Consider the following 19,730-nt stretch of genomic DNA (forward strand, 5'->3'; position numbering starts at 1 on the left):
CAAAATAAAATGATGAAGCCAAACTCCCAAAGTAAAAATAGTTCTATGTTTCCCCTACTGTGACCGACCCAATTGAAACATGCCGATTGATTTTTTTAATGCCAAGTGTATTTAGACATTTTTGTACAGACTTTGTGATACAAAAATCAATCTTATTTCTTTTCATTTGATTAGAGTTTTGATCTAATAAATAATGTAATAATCAGTTCACCTATACTTTTTTGTTACATATATGCAACTACATGTATAGAAGTGGTTGTGAATAATCTTTTAAAACATACTTCATACTGCGTTGGGTACAGCATTTTTATTTTTTTTTCTTTGCTTTTTAGAAGGTCCTTTCTTCTTTTTTTTTTCTTTTTTTTTTCTTTTTTTTTTTGATATAGTTTCTTGCGTAATAGTCTCCATTTAGTATTCTTTTTATCCTCTAATTCCAAATGGGTTTTGAAATCGTTACAAATATTAATTGGTTAGTTCAGCTTGATAGCTAGTATTTTTATATGATTAGTATACGCTAATTAGGTCCTGAGAAGATTATTTGTTAGTTTGCTTAAAGTCCCTTCGAGAAATTTGTCACTTATGTTGGAATGCAATCAACTGCCAGTTGAAGGCAGCAAATTTAGACCTGTATATGGTGTCTGTGGCCATTGAGTGGTGAGTGACCTTTTTCATGCCAGCATCTTCTGCAATAAAGAATCTCGGTTTTTACAGTGTCGTCTGAAGGGCTGGCCTGCAAATCTAGAAGGGGGGTTCGAATATTCCATTTGTACAATATTTTGTTTTAAAATTGTTCATCTTTTTTAATTTAGTTATTAATAAATGGGTGTTAGGAGGATGACCAAGAAGATCATTTAAAAGTAGGAATGTCAAAATATTTATTTTCCTTAGTCGATTATTAGATTGCAATATTCGGAACATTTTCTGAAAATAAAATTTTATTTCAAATTTCACTGGTACATGACGTATTTATAACTCAAAAACCCCTTTACTTAAATCTATTTCAAAAGTAACATCAAAATTAATGCAACGTGGATGAAATAAATTTAGAAACCTAATTCTCCAAAATGTATGATTTCCCCGTCTATCAAATTCATAAATCTGTACAGTTTCCATTTTACTAAGCATTGAAAAATTGCCAGCCGATATTTTTTTAAAGCTTATTATGAAATAAATGGGGGGGGGGGGGTGTAATATCACACTATCCACAGGTAAGTGCTTGTGAAATTGTTAAACAGTTACATATGCTTATTATTTATTGTTTGCTCCGGCTATCAAAATGTCCTTAAACAGTTTAAAATGTAAGTGAATTGTTTAAATAATTATCGAGGCGTCAAAACATATTCACAGCTATAGTTTGTTCCTTGCAATTGAGCAATCTTAAAATAACAAAAGATAATTGGTACATGGTATACAAAGCCCAGTATACTGGTGGGTAATTTATTACAAAAACAAGAGAGACACAGAAATAAATCTCGCACTAGTGAAGCACTATAATTAAAACAAATATCTCAAATAGGGTAAAATTAAAACAAGCAGTGGTAGAAATTAGGATCATATGGATGATAGTTTAAATGCCTATGATGAATAACATTGAAAAAATTAACAGTGTAATTTGATGCACAAGCTTTTATCAACTCCTTACATTCACAAAACGCAAGAAACTAAAGAAAGATTCAACGAAATTATTGATAAGCACACACAATTGCAGATAGGTATCTATCTTACGCCCTGTTCACACGGAGAGTTTAATTCGAATTAAACGTAAGTTACTGCGAATTAAATTTGATCCGCGTTCACACGGAGAATTTAATGCGGAATTAGTTTAATTTGAATTAGTTTACTGCGGATTAGATTACTTCGCATTAGCTCCGTGTGAACACTAAGCGAAGCTAATTCGAATTAAATTCTGACGAATGCGTAAGGGCAGAATTAAGTCACAGGCCACATGTCGGTGGTCAAATATGGGTACTTGGTTAAATCGTATTAATTAATCGTAATCAGAACACATTTTCGCGTAACTAATCAGTTTGGAGACATAAACATAAAGTGTATGTGATAGTGAAATACTAGAAGTACTACTTACATGTAAATAGGGATAGTTGACGATGGAAAAGCTAAAGTCGTGCAGTTTATTTTGTTAGTTTGCTATTAACACAAAGTGATTTGTTGATGACATATTGAAGCTATTAAAATTTCCGAGTTCCATTTTTATTAATTAAAGAGGCAGATGTCTATGATGTCAAAAGGTCTTTTCCTTAAACTATCACGAGGAATGTTCAATACAATACTGTAAAATCACATATTTTCGTGGGGTCAAATTTCCGAGGTTTAAGGTAAAAATATTGGTTTGTGGGGATTTGATTTTGTGGGTGGAGAATTGTTGAGTAGTTTTGTATATAAAATTTTACATTTCGTGGTGGACATAAATTCGTGGGTCTCTTCATACCTCGAAAACAACGAAAATTACCTCTATAAAAATGAATGATTTCACAGTACGTGTTTTATATATATATATTTTTTGATTTAAGACATTTTCAAATTTTTTAAAGTTCTTAGGATTTTTTGAGAATTTATTTTTTATTTTCACCATTTCTTGAATATATTGTAGAACAGTACCCCTTAAGTTTCCCCTTCACAGCAATTGATATTTTGTTAGGAGTAAAGATTGGGGCTTGGTAGAACATCTACTGGACTCTGCAATGTATGTTTGTAAGGACTTATGTAAAGTTTTGGAAAACATATTAATCCAGTTTAGGTACGAGAAATCAATATTTTAGGTGGATGGAATATTAAAAGTATTACAAACTGAAATGTGATTTTGAAGAATAACTGTGTGTATATTGAAATTAAAGCCAAGTTCTTCAAAAATACAGTTGCAAAAAAATAGCCTTTCAAAGAAAGATTATATTGTTGGCTTCGTCGGCTGTAACCATAAGAGTCACATTGTTCATATAGCCCTAATCCTTTACCACCTCTTGTCTACTGAAAACGGGAGAACAAATGGTATGCATTTTTTTTCTTTTAATTGTAAAAGTCTGCCCCTTCAAATTAAGTCGATCATCTGATAGTATACTCCTTGAAAGAATTCATGAAATATGAAAATAAGGAATAGTAATCACGCATAAAAGTCCATTGAAACAATACAAATTTGAAGCAGAGCAAACACGGACATCTAAAAAAAAATTAGAGGTGGGATCAGAAGCCATGAAGGAGTAAGCATCTCCTGTCGAACGGTCACATCCGCTGTGTGCTCCTTGTCATGATCGGGCAACCCCATCTGCAGGTGATAATGGTATATTAGCTTCATAAATAAGGGAACATAACGTAAGAGTTGTCGGGAAAACGGAAAAATCCGTAGACAATTCAATGTGAAATTTATGGCTTAACAATTTGTATGAAAAACCTCAGTCAACATTCTACTTAACGATAGATTGTATTTGCTGACAAGGTCATTGTATCGACCATAGAATTTGCGAAATGTTGACTTTAAAACAGACTCTCGATATTCTTATTCATCAACTTGTTTGTCAATAGCTTAGCTCGATTAAAACATTTTTCGTAGAGCATGCTCTTGCGTATCGAATCAACTGGGAGATATAAACTCCATATATAGGTGATATTGATATATATATATATATATATTGCTACATAAATAAGGGAAGTTGAAAATAGAAAAGTTGAATTCATCAGGATTATCATAAAGTTTTTTGTTAGGTTACCATTAACGTCTTTTTCTAGTAAAATATCCAAACATGAAACAGATATGTCAGACTCTATGGTATTTTTATTTCGAGTTCAAAGGGATATATCGAATCAACGTAGGAATGAAAATGAATATTGCTAATTAATAAAACGTCATCGATATATCAAAATGTTGAATTGAATTGAAGGCAGAGACTTTTTTCATGTCCAAGTTTTTGAATAAATTTTGCTTTATATGAATACAAAAAAGGTCTTCTAATTAGTACCTTTGGGAATTCCGACATGTACAGATTGTTGGAAGACTTGATCTCCAAAAACTATACATAGACATTGTCAATCAGAAATTCAAGCATTTCATTTTTTAATATCAACTTAGGAGTACTTGTGCGTACAATTAGAAATGTTTTAACAAAGTTTTGCAAAATGACCAATGACAAAGTAAGTAAATTTACAAGGTCCATTTTTATTGAAAAAACAGCCTTGACTTAAGTTTATTGTGGGGAATGGTATGAAGTGTTGAGAAGTCGTACGTTTTGATATATCAATGTTATTGATTTTGGTAAAATTTTGTGATTTCAAATTTATTCAAATTTGGCTTGAAAAATTCCCAATATTATTGATGTAGTCAATGCAACCAAATGGAAATACAGTTGCCATGCAGTTTCTAGATCCAGTATTTTCGTTGTCTAGAGAAAGGAGTAGTACTTAATGTGGGGTTACATTTGTGAGATGGTGTCTTAAATTTTAGTTAAACTTTTGCCTTTATTCAGGAGTTAATACAGAGATTTTACTCATGTTTTTGAAAGGTACAAATTGGAACTTAGCTTTGTCGCTAAGAGTGGCCGTGTAAATTCCTATAGGGTATACAACTCCAAAATATAAAGGTATATACCATGTCTGAAGTTATAACAAATATGAATGTCACAAAGCTTACCTTTAAATTTTGATATATGGATCTGAAAAACTCCTTTATTCAAAGAAACATGTATCTAACCCTCAAAGGGGTTAGCCTAGCAAATGAAAACATGCATGGTAGCAAAAATTCTCTTTAATAAACACTTTTAAACAGAACACAACAAGAAACAAAGTTATAACGTCAATCTTATTTAAGCAAAATTGCCATAACAATGGAAAAATAAAGATGTTTTTCTTTTCATTCCTCTTAAAAATGTCCAACAAAACTCATTTTATTAACGGAGTTGGTCGGATGGCTACGAAGGACTGCAAGAAGAAAGAAAATTTTACTAAATAACTTTTAAGTTGGTTTGTAATCATTTTCACTTTTTCAGATTTATTTATTCATAAGTGATTAAATCAACCATTCCAAATTTTCAAATTCCAATAATTTGAAAAGAATATTTTAAAATCTTAAAAATTCTTTAAATTTTAAGTTATTTTAAAATTTGTAAATATATATATATATATATATATATATATATATATATATATATATATATATATATATATATATATATATATATATATATACTGTTGCTGATTCAGAAGAAAATCTAGAATCTGTTATATTTTAAACATTTTTTTTTAAATATACATGTATTTTAAATTTCCCAACAATTGATGGTAAATCCAGTCAACACAACTGTCCCACCTGGATTCACGCATGCGCATTCTAATGTTTACAGTCAGCCAGCAGCTACCTTCTGACTTTCTCCAAAGCCCGCTTAATCTCCAGCGCCCCCTGCGTTGGCTTTGTAAGAATTTCCACTATACCACTAACAAACTCATCTGTCAATCCCGGACATGACGTCTCCGCCAATTGAAATGCATTTAACAACTCTTCCACAATCTGTGTCGGCTCCGCTGATTGGCCTCGTTCTTCGTAATCTTCTTTATAGAGAAGCTTAAGCTGTAATAAAATTGATTTGCTGTTTTTTAAATATATTTCATTCATTGATTGTATATTGCAGTATTTCAGCCATATTTCGACTGCAAATTTTATTAATCTTAAGTTAATTTTGCATTATTTGGAAAAATGAAAATAACTTACTCTCGTTAGTAATGGTATCACAGTTATTGAGAGAGTACTAGATGATTGAGGGAAGATATGATTATTGGATGATTGTAGTCCGTCGGTGATATCTCGATCAGTGTACATTATGTCTTCAACGTTTTCATAGTCCGGATCACTATCAATGTCTTCCTCATATTTCTTAGGGGTACTCCTGATTTCTGTGTCTGTGCCATTTAATACACTGTTTTCTGTTTCCTTGTTTGTATTAGTTTTCTCTGAGATCTTATTTTTAGTCGGGTTTGAAGTCTTATTAACGACGGCATAGTTATATTCTTCATAGTTCCCTGACAACCTTTCCTCTGCAGGAATTTTGACGCGTGAATTTTCCTGTTGCATGCTGGGTAAAACAACACTAGCGTCCTCTGCTGGATTTTTTATTCTTAACGTTTCAAATTGGTCTTCACGAACAGTGTCATACTACAGATACATAAAAATATTTTGTTCACATTTTGAAAGAATCTAATACTTTATATTTACCACTTCATTAAGGTTCATAAATCCTCTGCTCACTCATATAAAATAGCGCTTTAACTCTTATGACTTTCCAAACGAAATGTATTTTTTAAGTAAAATACAAACAATTATAGCATAGTTTGCGAGGCAAAACTGGACAAAAAAGACATTTCAACTTGACAAATACGTAAAGAAATAATAGAGAATTATGTCATTAAGAGTTATCTCTCTTATCAGAGTATCGATGAACCTTAATTTCAGTATTATTTTAAACAACAAAAAGGATATTCCATTCTAGAATGTGTCTTTTTACTTTGATTGCCAGTAAGCACTCTGTACAAACAAATTAATGTGAATTTTCATTTCTCTCTCTCTCTCTCTCTCTCTCTCTCTTATGTTCAGCCTCACCGGGTGTTCCTGTACAAATTCCTCGAGGTTTTTCACCGTGTTGTTCCAGTAATCCACGGCGTCTGTATCATCTAATCTCTCACTGAAACGATAAAATAAAACCTCTGTTATCTGTATCGTCTAATCTCTCACTGAAACGATACAAGTAAAATTCCTGTTACACAGTCATAATGTGAAATATCTGTCTCGTCTAATCTCTCACTGAAACGATATAATAAAACCTCTGTTACACAGTCATAATGTGAAAAATATTTGAAGTTAAAATCTACATATTTTGATATCAGGTGAGCATTGTGGTCCATAAGCCTTTTATTAATAAAGTCTTATTATTTTTACGAATATTTTGTCTTACTAAACCCTTTAATTCATACCAAATTTTGCGTCAAATGCGATAAGTTTACATGACAAAAGTTAATAAAAACCATTAAGGTTCACTCATATAAAATGTTTCCTTATCGCTTATGATTTTCCAAAAGAATTTAAATTTATACTTAAAATGCACATACTTTCAGCACACTTTGCGGGCTGTAATTTGACTGACATTGTTTTATTTTAAATTTTATAGTCTTGTAAAGGATTAATAGTCATTTATCCCGTGAAATTTATCTCTCTTATCAGAAGGACTAGGTACCTTAAGGGGGAGTGACCAACATGTATTGCTCACCCAACCGGACTTGATTCTTAATATATGACAATATTTCTGACAAAAATTGGAAATTCACAAAAGAGTAGTGAACCGAAAGGGGCAAAATCTGAGATAAGGGAGATGACCTTGTGTCCTCGTCATCGGAATCGTTGTCTGACGGCGGTCGGTGGAGCTTCCATTCCGCAAAGCGATCTACTACATCTTGCAGGCTGTTTGTCTTCCGGGCGCGCCTCACAAAACCATAGGTCAGGAGGTCACGTGCCGTGGGCCTCTGTAAATATAAGGCAACAAAAATCTGAAAACTTGCGGTCCAAATCAAAAAAAGAATTTTCTAGAACATATTATATAATGATTGCATTTGGGAGGAAGATTTACATGTTTAAAAACATGCCACCTTTTTACAACCATCACACATTATAAAACATAACCGCCAAGAAGAATAGATCTCACTTGATAATTATTGAAAGAATTTATTACAACATAGTATAATTATAGAGATTCTTGATATTTCCGTCAATATAAATCTTTAATATTGAGATGTTTGCTTTGCAGTGGTATTACTTTCTTCGTAGTACTTTCCTTAAACAGTATTTCAGGATTGGTATTTCATTCTCTAGTTCTGCACTTACATCCTTTGGGTCCTTGTTTAAACAGTCCTTAACGAAGTCTTTGAACCCTTGGGTAAAGTTGCCCGTCAGTTGAGGGGGGTCTTTCTTTGGAATTTGAAATATAATTTTTCGCGGGTCGACATCGGCGTAAGGCGGTTCCCCGTTGGCTAATTCTATAGCAGTTATACCGAGACTCCAAATATCTGCCTGGAAATAAAGGATGACTTTTAATTATTCATGAATTTACGATAAAATTGTATTAATACTACTGATACATGTATTTCATGAAATATAGCTCAGATATATTTGGTGTACCTTTGTGTCGTATTTTTGTCCTCGGATTATTTCGGGAGCCATCCAGTAGGGCGTGCCTACGAATGTCTCCGCCTTCCCTATTGTTGACAGCTGACCCGCCACCCCAAAGTCAGCTAGTTTGACGTCACCCCTATGGGACAGCAAGATGTTGGCAGCTAAAAATATACAAGGCAGTTCATTGGATTTCTCTATAGCTACAGTTCCTTGCTAAAATGATTATCTATAGGAAAGCTCGCTTAAATACGCAGCTCTGTTAAGGCTGCATAAAGGGGGCGGGGCCTAATTTATACGGGAAAAGTTTACCGTGACATCACACAAATATAGCAATTCCTCACAATAACAGAAAATAAAATAAATTGCGATTCTAAACTGCATAAGAGTAATGAACTACATCAAAACTAACCACTGCATTCATTTTTGTCGCTAGTTAAATCCCACACAGCAAGATATAAACAAGTCACTGATCGCATTGCACTTGTCGACATGACGTCATCATGGTAAAGGGCATACACTTAATAGATCTTGACCAGTTTTTGAATACACATAACGGACATATTCCTTAACTTGAAAAGTGCTGCTGCTTTCCTGAAATCGATAGCATAATTTAATAAATACATAAAATACGTTGTATTGTAAAGGTCACACATAATTCGACATTAGCCAGATAACTTGAAATTTAAACTAATAAAATGCGAATTCTATTTAAAGCAGCAGCACTTTCCATAAACTACAAGTTATATAGAAAAAATCTATTTCTTTAATTTTTAATTTTAACTAGGGTATGCCCTTGCGATATTGAAATTTCTTTGTGACCTACATACAGTACATATTACATGCATTTATCACGTGACTATCAAATAACGTGACCAAACCAAATTCAGTACAGAGCGGGGTATACAATGTTATTTCAAAGAATGTTAAAGTCATAAAATAATATAGTACTTTTACAAAAATAAATTCAGTTTAAAAAGGTATGTATTTATGCACGTTTATATTCTGTTGATTTCTTTGAAGTACGCCTTAACAGTGCTGCGTATTGGTTTTCTCGGGGTCCCTCGATAAAGCATGGACTTTTTTCAAGGACCAACGCTAAGAAGTGGCTTGTTTAAGGGGTAAAACACTAAAACAACGCATTTAATAAGGGAAAACGTAGATTTCTAGTATGAAAAACGCTAAATCATTGACTTTCTACGAAGAAAATCGCAAAATCATTTGCTTTCTACAGGGTAAAACGTTAAAACATAGTACTTCTCAAGATTTTAGTTAACTCATCTTCTACGGGGAAAAATAGTTAAAACACTTAAGCTTTCTACACAGAAAACCTAAAACATTGTTTTCTTACCAAAAAAGGCGCAAAGCATTGGCAATTTCTTGGAAACGCAAATACTAAGCTTTTTATACGGAACATAGTTGAATCTTTGGGGGGGGGGGGCAGAGAAAAAAGCTAAAATATAGGCTTTCAACAGGGAAAACCCTAAAACATTGCCTTTCCCAACGGACAAACACTTAGCCAATAATTTTATACAAAGAACGCTAAAACATTGTCTTTTTACAGAAATATGCTAAACCATTGGTCTTCTACAAGGAAAAACGCTAAAGTATAGGCTTTCTACAGAGAAAAAAGCTAATTTACCGATCTGGCCTTCTAGTAGGGAAAATGCTAAATCTTAGGCTTTGTAGTCGGAAAAACGCTATTTTAGCATTGGCTTTGCAGTGGGAAAACACTGGCTTTCTACGAGATACACGTTAAATCTTTTGGCTTTTTATATACAGGGGGGGGGGGGGGATGCTAAATCAATGGATTTTCTTTTTACAGGACATCAATAGATCATTGGATTTCTACAAAGACAAACGCTAAATCATTTGTTTGTGTTAGAGGACTTATCGCTATATCATTCGTTTCTACAAGGCAAATACTAAATATTTTTTTTACAGAACTTATCGCTTACTTATTGGCTTTCTACATGTACAGGGATAACGCTAAATCATTGGCTTTCAATAGGGTAAATCCTTAATCTTAGCTTTTTTTTTTACAGGAATTGCTAAACTATTTGTACAGGGAAAATGTTAAATCTTTGGCTTTCTGCAGGGAGGAAGGCATGCAAAAATATACTGGCTTTTTACAAAGAAAATGCGAAATCATGAGCTTCATCTATACGGAAACCTTGAAAAATCATTGCATATGTATGAAATCTTGATAATTCATTATCTATTATACCAATATGGAACTTTGTTGATTTATTAGTTATATCTAACAGGAAACCTTGTTAATTGATGATATACATTTTATTTTCTAGAAAATCGTTTAAAATCATTTTGATCTTCGATGGCAATGGTCCTAAATACACTAAAATATTGCCTGGTCAGGAATTTATTATAGTTTTTACAAAACCCCATGCCATATGTTTGATGTTGGTTTGGTTGGTTCATCCGTTCACTTCAACCTCATCCTCAGAACCCATGTATATTCTCTCAGGTACACTATTTTCAATGTGTGTTAAAATTAATGAATTGTAACAGAAAGAAAACTCGTGGGTTTCGACGACGCTCTGTTCTCTATGTTCTGCGATTTACCTTTTATGTCTCGATGAACTTTTCGCTCGCTGTGAAGATAATCCATTCCCTTTAATATTTCTCTCAGTATTACTGCAATGTCCCGCTCAGAAAACGGTGCCATTTTAATAATATCCTGGGCAGAACCTCCCCCTAAATATTCCATGATGATCCACAACTTAAATCCCTGAAAAAAAAATTGGTACATGTACATGTTGTTACTTTGATGAGAAAAACTACACTTCAAGCCATATTTGCAATTCATAACTATAGAAGAAAAAGAAAAGAATTCACATTTATTCTAAACAATTAGGAAAAAAGCTCCATCGAACACACTTTTCTTGTTTATCGAAACAAAGTCCTCATAGTTCAAAAATAAACGTAAAGTTACTCTACACGCAGTATAGAAGATATCTTTGGATTGCGACAAAAATCTCATTCTTCTGTTAATAATAGGAACATAACCATAGGCCTCTAATTAAGAAACTTTAATGTTCTAAACTTAAAAAAGATAAACACATAATTATGCTTTCAAAAAAATACTAATATCCTGGATCTCATTTCTAATTTTAAAAAATTAACCATTTTAATTTTGAAACATTTTTTTTGTATAAAAGACTGTACAGTTGATGTTGTATTTCTAGAAAGTTTGTATGAAATCAAACAAGGCTGCTTCCTGAAAAACATACCAGCAAGACGGGTGTGACAAACATTTTACCAGTGGATACTTTGTCATAGGGTCCTTAACTTGGTACTTTAGTATAAGACACTTAACACTGAATTATTTATTATTGGTTACTTATACCAACTGGACACCTTACCATTAGTTACTCAACCATTGGATTCCATACCATATATTCACCATTTATACTTCACCATTGGTTACTTCATCATTGGCCTTTGGGCATTCTACTTTTGAAGGCTTTATCAATTGAAACATTACCGTTACACTGCATTAGACACATTAACATTGGATACTTAACTACATGTATTTGACTCTTTTCCTTGAGTACTTTACCATTGGATACTTAATTATTTGATGCTTTATCACTGAGTATTTTACCTCTGGATACTTCACCATTGGACTCTTTACCATCGGGTACTTTACCACCCAACTCTTTACCTTTGGATACTTTACCACCGGACTCTTTACCATTGGATACTTTACCACTGGACTCTTTACCATTGGATACTTCACCATTAGACTCTTTACCATTGGATACTTTACCACTGAACTCTTTACCATTGGATACTTTACCACCGGACTCTTTACCATTTGATACTTTACCACTGCACTCTTTACCATTTGATACTTTACCACCGGACTCTTTACCATTGGATACTTTACCACCGGACTCTTTACCATTGGATACTTTACCACTGCACTCTTTACCATTGGATACTTAACCATTGGACTCTTAACTTTTGGATACTTTGCCACTGAATAATTTACTATGGGACATTTGATCAATGGGCACTTTTCTACTGGACCTTTTAATATTCAAGTTTTACTTTTGAATACTTTGGTAATTTGCTTTATTCTCGGCGTAGTCGAGTTAAAAGGTAAAATTCAGTTTCAGGACAGTAAATTCTAATTAATAAACACACAAACCAGTCTTCAATTTAAGATTAACCTCAGATCTGACTTTTTACATTGTTTTCTTTGATTAAAATATCTCCACAGAATTGAATCGTATGCGACCTCAAATTCCTTTTTTCAGAAACAAAAAAAATCTTACAACTAAAATAGTGGTGCGTTGAACCAGAACAGTTAACCGTCCAAACCAGAAAAGAGGTCTGCTTTAACCAAATGAGATCCGTTTCCATCTAAAGAGATTTGTTTTTACTAGAACAAGTCTAGAGGTCAGTATTTACCTGTACGAATGACCCATAGTATTTTGTGACGAAGGGGGATAAGTCAAACTCTTCCAGGGTTACTAAAACATATCCAGTGGTCAGTTTTTACCTGTACAAATGACCCATAGTATTTGTTGACGTAGGGGGATAAGTCAAACTATTCCAGGATACTAAAACATATCTAGAGGTCAGTTTTTACCCGTACATATGACCCATATAGTATTTGGTGACGTAGGGGGAGTCACATTGCCCCCGGGATACTAAAACATATCCAGAGGTCAGTTTTTACCTGTACGAATGACCCATAGTATTTGGTGACGTAGGGGGATAAGTCGCACTATTCCAGGATACTAAAACATATCTAGAGGTCAGTTTTTACCTGTACGAATGTCCCATGATATTTGGTGACGTAGGGGAGTAACACTGCCCCCGGGATACTAGAACATACTTAGAGGTCAATTTTTACCTGTACAAATGACCCATAATATTTAGTGACGTAGGGGGGTAACACTGCCCACGGGATACTAGAACATACTTAGAGGTAAGTTTTTACCTTACAAATGACCCATAATATTTGGTGACGTAGGGGGAGTCACACTGCCCCCCCCCCCCCCGATACTAGAACATATCTAGAGGTCAGTTTTACCTGTACAAATGACCCATAATATTTGGTGACGTAGGGGGATAAGTCAAACTATTCCAGGATACTAAAACATATCAAGAGGTCAGTTTTTACCTGTACAAATGACCCATAGTATTTGTTGACGTAGGGGGATAAGTCAAACTATTCCAGGATACTAAAACATATCTAGAGGTCAGTTTTTACCCGTACATATGACCCATATAGTATTTGGTGACGTAGGGGGAGTCACATTGTCCCCGGGATACTAAAACATATCCAGAGGTCAGTTTTTACCTGTACGAATGACCCATAGTATTTGGTGACGTAGGGGGATAAGTCGCACTATTCCAGGATACTAAAACATATCTAGAGGTCAGTTTTTACCTGTACGAATGTCCCATAATATTTGGTGACGTAGGGGAGTAACACTGCCCCCAGGATACTAGAACATACTTAGAGGTCAATTTTTACCTGTACAAATGACCCATAATATTTAGTGACGTAGGGGGGTAACACTGCCCCCGGGATACTAGAACATACTTAGAGGTAAGTTTTTACCTTACAAATGACCCATAATATTTGGTGACGTAGGGGGAGTCACACTGCCCCCCCCCCCGGATACTAGAACATATCTAGAGGTCAGTTTTACCTGTACAAATGACCCATAATATTTGGTGACGTAGGGGGAGTCACACTGCCCCAGAATCCTCATCTCCTGCTGGATGTCGTCGATTTCGTCCTCCGCCTCCTCTAAGTCGATGATTTTTATTGCTACAATCTCCTGGGTGTCCAGATCCAAGCCTTTATAGACGCGCCCAAAAGATCCCTTCCCGATCTGGTCATCCATCTTCTGGAACCGCCGCTTAAGTTCCGAGTCGCCATTGCCGATCTGTAAAAATTAAACAAAGGTATCTACTTATACACATGTATATACTTATACCTCCCCGTGGAACAGGTGCGTGTGTGTCTAAGTTTCCACGGTTGAAATCTCGACAGGCGCGTAGCCAGAATAGAATTGATGTGTACGCAGAGAACGGCAGGGGGTTGGGGGTCTTGAGCCCCCCCCCCCCCCCCCCCAGTGTTTTAGGGCTCTGGTCAGACACGTAATATAGTTTTTGCCAGCCAGGAAAAAATTACAACTTTAACAATTTTGTCAAGCAAGGACGAAAAAGGAAGATTGTCAAAATTCGAAGTCCTATTTCTTGTGTGTGTTTGTTGGGGGGGGTGGGGGGGTGTCCATCTTTCATAAACCAAATTTTTATTAATACATTACCAAATTACCATGATTTAACAATGGTGCAACAAACAGTGGGGGTCCACCCTTTCAATGTACATTTTCAATAGTAAAAGGTTAGGTTTTGGGAATAAGTAGGGGGAGGCTCCCCTGACACTACGTGCCTGCTGGTGAGGGCCAAGAAGCTCCGGAGTTTTACCAAATATTTCATTCATTTTCTTTCAATATGAAAATTATGCCATTTAGTTTTTGTTTAGGAAATAAAAGACAGAGTAATATTTATTGTTTTAACGAAAATCAATATTCCATGGAAACTTATTGTACATATAATTGAGACTAAAAATTTAACCGATATATTAATTGGTATCATATAATCATTCTTAATGTATAAAAACACGTATACAAAATTTTAATTATGAACAAAAAAAATATCGTATTGTAAATCATACTAGTAGATCATAGCATTCAACGATGTGGCTGAAATTTAATTTTTCAAAGATCTTAAAAAAAAATATCAATGTATGATAGAACAATGACAAAATAATGAATGATTTATTTGGATTTGGCAGTTATTAAATAAAAGATTTCAAATTTTATCATACAGCCACGATAATTGAAAATTTAAATGGACACAGTATGACACAGAATAAATTGAAACACGAATATTTGTTGGATGGTACTGAAATTTTTTTCTCCGAATAATTCTCTCTTCTTTTTTTTTTTCCTTATCTTCCCCCCCCCCTTTTTTGGAAAATGATGTGTACGCACTTGCGTATTTGCGTATAGGCAGCTACGCGCCTGCTCGACAACTACTGATATCATGAAAAGGCAGTTCTCTAAGAACCAGGTATGGGAATGTATCCCCAATAATTTTGCCAATATGAAAAGTACAATAGAAAAATTTCAAATTTACGACCGTGTCCTCTCAGAAATATCTTTTTTTAAAGATTTGTTTGTCAAGAAATTTCTGTTTAGTAGTGACCCCCCCCCCCCCCTTACTCCCACACCAAAACTGCTTTCGCTTCCAAGGGACCTGGAAGAATATCAATGCATGCGGACGAATTTTCAGTCAATTATAAACATAGGTAATCAAAGATTACGAAGCTCACCTCGACGAATGTTATCTACATGTAAGGCAAATTTCACATCATATTTTTTTTCTAGTTAGGGTACATCCCAAGATCAATATCCATGCAAGTTTGATTTAATTATAGATCTGCTCAAAAAACTTTTGACCTGTTTAATAATCAAGAAAATTTTGGTCAGTTCCAACATCCAAAGCAAATCTGGAAGTTTTCATCCTAAGATGCACCATCTATGCAAGTTTAATCATAACAGGCCATAATATTATATAGCTACTCCAAAAAATTACCCTGGTCACTCATCTGGAAAATGTACGTCAGATTCAGAATCCAAGGCAAGTCTGGAAGTATCCATCCCTAGATACATCATCCATGCTAATTTGGTTAAAATATGGCTAAAATTCACTCATGTGGAAAATCTAGGTCAGATCCAGCATTCGAAGCAGGTTGGTTAGTGTACATCCCTAGATGCATCATCCATGAAAGTTTGGTCCAGGTAGGGCTTATAGTTACTTTGGAATGGACCTGCTCCTAAAACTTTAACCTGGTCACTCATCCGGAAAATCTAGGTCAGATCCAGCATCCGAAGCAAGTGTGATAGTGTCCATCCCTAGATGCATCATCCACGCAAGTTTGGTCCGGGTAGGGCTTATAGTTACTTGGGAATGGACCTGCTCCTAAAACCTTAACCTGGTACACATCTAAAAATCTACATCAGATCCAGCATCCGAAGTAAGTGTGGCCATGTCCATCCCTAGTTGCATCATCCATGCAAGTTTGGTCCAGGTAGGGCTTATAGTTACTTTGGAATGGACCTGCTCCTAAAACTTTAACCTGGTCACTCATCCGGAAAATCTAGGTCAGATCCAGCATCCGAAGCAAGTGTGGTAGTGTCCATCCCTAGATGCATCATCCACGCAAGTTTGGTCCGGGTAGGGCTTATAATTACTTGGGAATGGACCTGCTCCTAAAACCTTAACCTGGTACACATCTAAAAATCTACATCAGATCCAGCATCCGAAGTAAGTGTGGCCATGTCCATCCCTAGATGCATCATCCATGCAAGTTTGGTCAAGGTAGGGCTTATAGTTACTTGGGAATGGACCTGCTCCTAAAACTTTAACTTGGTCACTCATCCGGAAAATCTAGGTCAGATCCAGCATCCGAAGCAAGTGTGGTAGTGTCCATCCCTAGATGCATCATCCATGCAAGTTTGGTCCGGGTAGGGCTTATAGTTACTTGGGAATGGACCTGCTCCTAAAACTTTAACCTGGTACACATCTAAAAATCTACATCAGATCCAGCATCCGAAGTAAGTGTGGCCATGTCCATCCCTAGATGCATCATCCATGCAAGTTTGGTCCAGGTAGGACTTATAGTTACTTTGGAATGGACCTGCTCCTAAAACTTTAACCTGGTCACTCATCCGGAAAATCTAGGTCAGATCCAGCATCCGAAGCAAGTGTGGTAGTGTCCATCCCTAGATGCATCATCCACGCAAGTTTGGTCCGGGTAGGGCTTATAGTTACTTGGGAATGGACCTGCTCCTAAAACCTTAACCTGGTACACATCTAAAAATCTACATCAGATCCAGCATCCGAAGTAAGTGTGGCCATGTCCATCCCTAGATGCATCATCCATGAAAGTTTGGTCCAGGTAGGGCTTATAGTTACTTGGGAATGGACCTGCTTCTAAAAGTTTAACCTGATCACTCATCTGGAAAATCTACATCAGATCCAGTATCCGAAGCAAGTGTGGTAGTGTCCATCCCTAGATGCATCATCCATGCAAGTTTGGTCCAGGTAGGGCTTATAGTTACTTGGGAATGGACCTGCTCCTAAAACTTTATCCTGGTCACTCATCTGGAAAATCTAGGTCAGATCCAGCATCCGAAGCAAGTGTGGTAGTGTCCATCCCTAGATGCATCATCCATGAAAGTTTGGTCCAGGTAGGGCTTATAGTTTCTTGGGAATGGACCTGCTCCTAAAACTTTAACCTGGTCACTCATCTGGAAAATCTAGGTCAGATCCAGCATCCGAAGCAAGTGTGGTAGTGTCCATCCCTAGATGCATCATCCATGCAAGTTTGGTCCAGGTAGGGCTTATAGTTACTTGGGAATGGACCTGCTCCTAAAACTTTAACCTGGTCACTCATCTGGAAAATCTAGGTCAGATCCAGCATCCGAAGCAAGTGTGGTAGTGTCCATCCCTAGATGCATCATCCATGCAAGTTTGGTCCAGGTAGGGCTTATAGTTACTTGGGAATGGGACTTGCTCCTAAAACTTTAACCTGGGACGCCGACGCTAACGCCGACGCCGACACCGACGCCGACGCCGACACCGGGGGTATAGCATAAGCTCATCTCGACTTCGTCGAGGTGAGCTAAAAATGAAATAAATCGAGAAAATACGTGTTTGTTACAAGTGACAATTCTGTTTTTGTTTGTTTGTTTGTTTTTACTGATTTTATCTATTTACAAGAACGCAGAAAGGAGTGGGGGGAAGGGGGGTCGGACCTCAGGCAAAATTACAAGTTGATTATCAATTAAAATTTTAAATCACAAAAAAAAAAAAAATTTACAAAGTAAATGCTGTCTATTTGTAATTTCACACAAGGACATAAGACGCAGTCTATCACTGGATCCGCCACCGTATTTCACTCGCTCCGAAGATGTCTATCGTTGGATCCGCCCCCGGAATTCAAATAACAAAAGTGTTACAGTTCATTACGTAGAGAGGAAATCCTTTTTGTGGAAAGTAAAGTACAACTGCGGATATTTTATAAAGAGTGAATTATACACTCCGTGACTAACAACAAGACCGGATTTTCTGTAATTTGTCTTTCGTCTAAAAATTAAAACTACTGACGTTGGAAATCTATAATTAAACGAAGGAGTGCATTTACTCCAATCCTTCTGTCATTTCCACATTTCTAAGCGTCTCATTACTACCACACTGCCGTAAACAGGGTATTCCCGTGAAATAGATACACAGTGATACCTGAGGCAGCTTGTGAGTGCAGTCCTACAGAATTATCAAATTAAACAATCATATCCAGGTAATAAATACTTAATTAGTTGTCATTTAGTCTCTCATAGCTTATGATCGATATGATGAATATTTGAGTTATGTGTTGTGTTGTGTTGGAGGGGGGGGGGGGTCTAATTCATCCTCCTCTTCTGTTTTTATATTTTGTTTTAATGAAAAAAAAATAGTTTATTCTTTCCTCTTCTTTTGTGAGCAACAAATACTTTATTGCCCTAGCAGATTTAATTACCACAGCAAAATAAATGAAAATATATATGAAATACATGAACTACAAGCTAGACTTATTGAAGAAATCTTACTTTGACCATATATTGACCATAATAAATCTATAGTAATACCTAATCAACTGCAATCTTAAGATGAAAGGACGCTCTCTCTCTCTCTCTTGCACCAGTGTACTAAAATACCCTTCATTGGAAAACTTTCGTTTTATAGCAATCTCATACATATTAAATGGAACGTCACTCGATCCTATTTATGTATTTGCGTCAGCTAGGATTCGTAAATATTCTTTACAACATCACATTACAAGAAATTGTCCATTCACAGAACGGCATAATACATGTGTATTGATATCTCTTGAGTGCAAAACCTGTTGGATCCACCTAGACTTCGCTATCAGTGTCTGTATGTACGTAAACAAGTATTTACCTACACAGGTAATATAAATCTATATTCAGACTGAGCTAGGCTACGGGAGAAAATTATTATTACCTACCTTTGACATCGTTTCTAAGCATAAATCTTCGTGACGTAAGCTGGTCCAAATTCTCCTTGACCCCAGAGACTGACCCTAGGTCCTTGTCAGGTCCCAGGAAGGAAATTTATGCCGTCCGGAACAATCTGACAGCGTTGAATAATTGCCAACTTGCTCTGTATGTATCGATCCGGTCAATTAAGGGCGACGTACCCGCCACCTAGAGGACTTCCTTGTTGGTCAGGAATTCCCGGGAGAGAAGGCTACCCCAGAAAACGGTTCACGGCTCGTCGTAAATGGGATATAAATACTTCAAGCCGCACAACGTCTTAAAGTGACAATCACTACACAAAAAGAAAACATGATGACTCATGCATGCTATGAATTTTAAAATTTCTGTGTTGAATCGTGATATGCAGTTCTGCGAAAGTTCAAGCACTCTTTGGGTAACCCCGTCACAGTTAGCGATCAATG

The 19,730-nt window shown here is 35.7% G+C and overlaps 1 protein-coding gene across 5 annotated transcripts; it reads right to left on the reverse strand.

Moving 5' to 3' along the window:
* Window positions 1–4,734: 4,734 nt before the first annotated feature.
* LOC133174753 (serine/threonine-protein kinase 26-like) lies at window positions 4,735–19,615 on the reverse strand. Of its 5 annotated transcripts, none has more exons than XM_061309841.1 (10): window positions 19,278–19,615; window positions 13,846–14,085; window positions 10,739–10,904; window positions 8,165–8,319; window positions 7,871–8,056; window positions 7,367–7,512; window positions 6,596–6,677; window positions 5,711–6,151; window positions 5,361–5,569; window positions 4,735–4,923 (listed from the first exon to the last, which is right to left on the reverse strand). In XM_061309841.1, the coding sequence occupies exons 1-10, from the start codon at window positions 19,284–19,286 to the stop codon at window positions 4,914–4,916; spliced, it is 1,644 nt and encodes a 547-aa protein (XP_061165825.1). In that variant the 5' UTR covers window positions 19,287–19,615; the 3' UTR covers window positions 4,735–4,913. The 5 variants fall into 5 exon arrangements, with proteins under 5 accessions (XP_061165825.1, XP_061165826.1, XP_061165830.1 ...); XM_061309842.1 differs by having other exon boundaries at window positions 5,312–5,569; XM_061309846.1 differs by lacking the exons at window positions 13,846–14,085; window positions 19,278–19,615 and adding an exon at window positions 13,221–13,249.
* Window positions 19,616–19,730: the final 115 nt, after the last annotated feature.

This window comes from Saccostrea echinata, unplaced genomic scaffold (genome assembly GCF_033153115.1).
Source record: "Saccostrea echinata isolate AGI-Se365-2 ecotype Australia unplaced genomic scaffold, CSIRO_AGI_Sech_v1 ptg000059l, whole genome shotgun sequence".
Classification (NCBI taxonomy): Eukaryota; Metazoa; Mollusca; class Bivalvia; order Ostreida; family Ostreidae; genus Saccostrea; species Saccostrea echinata.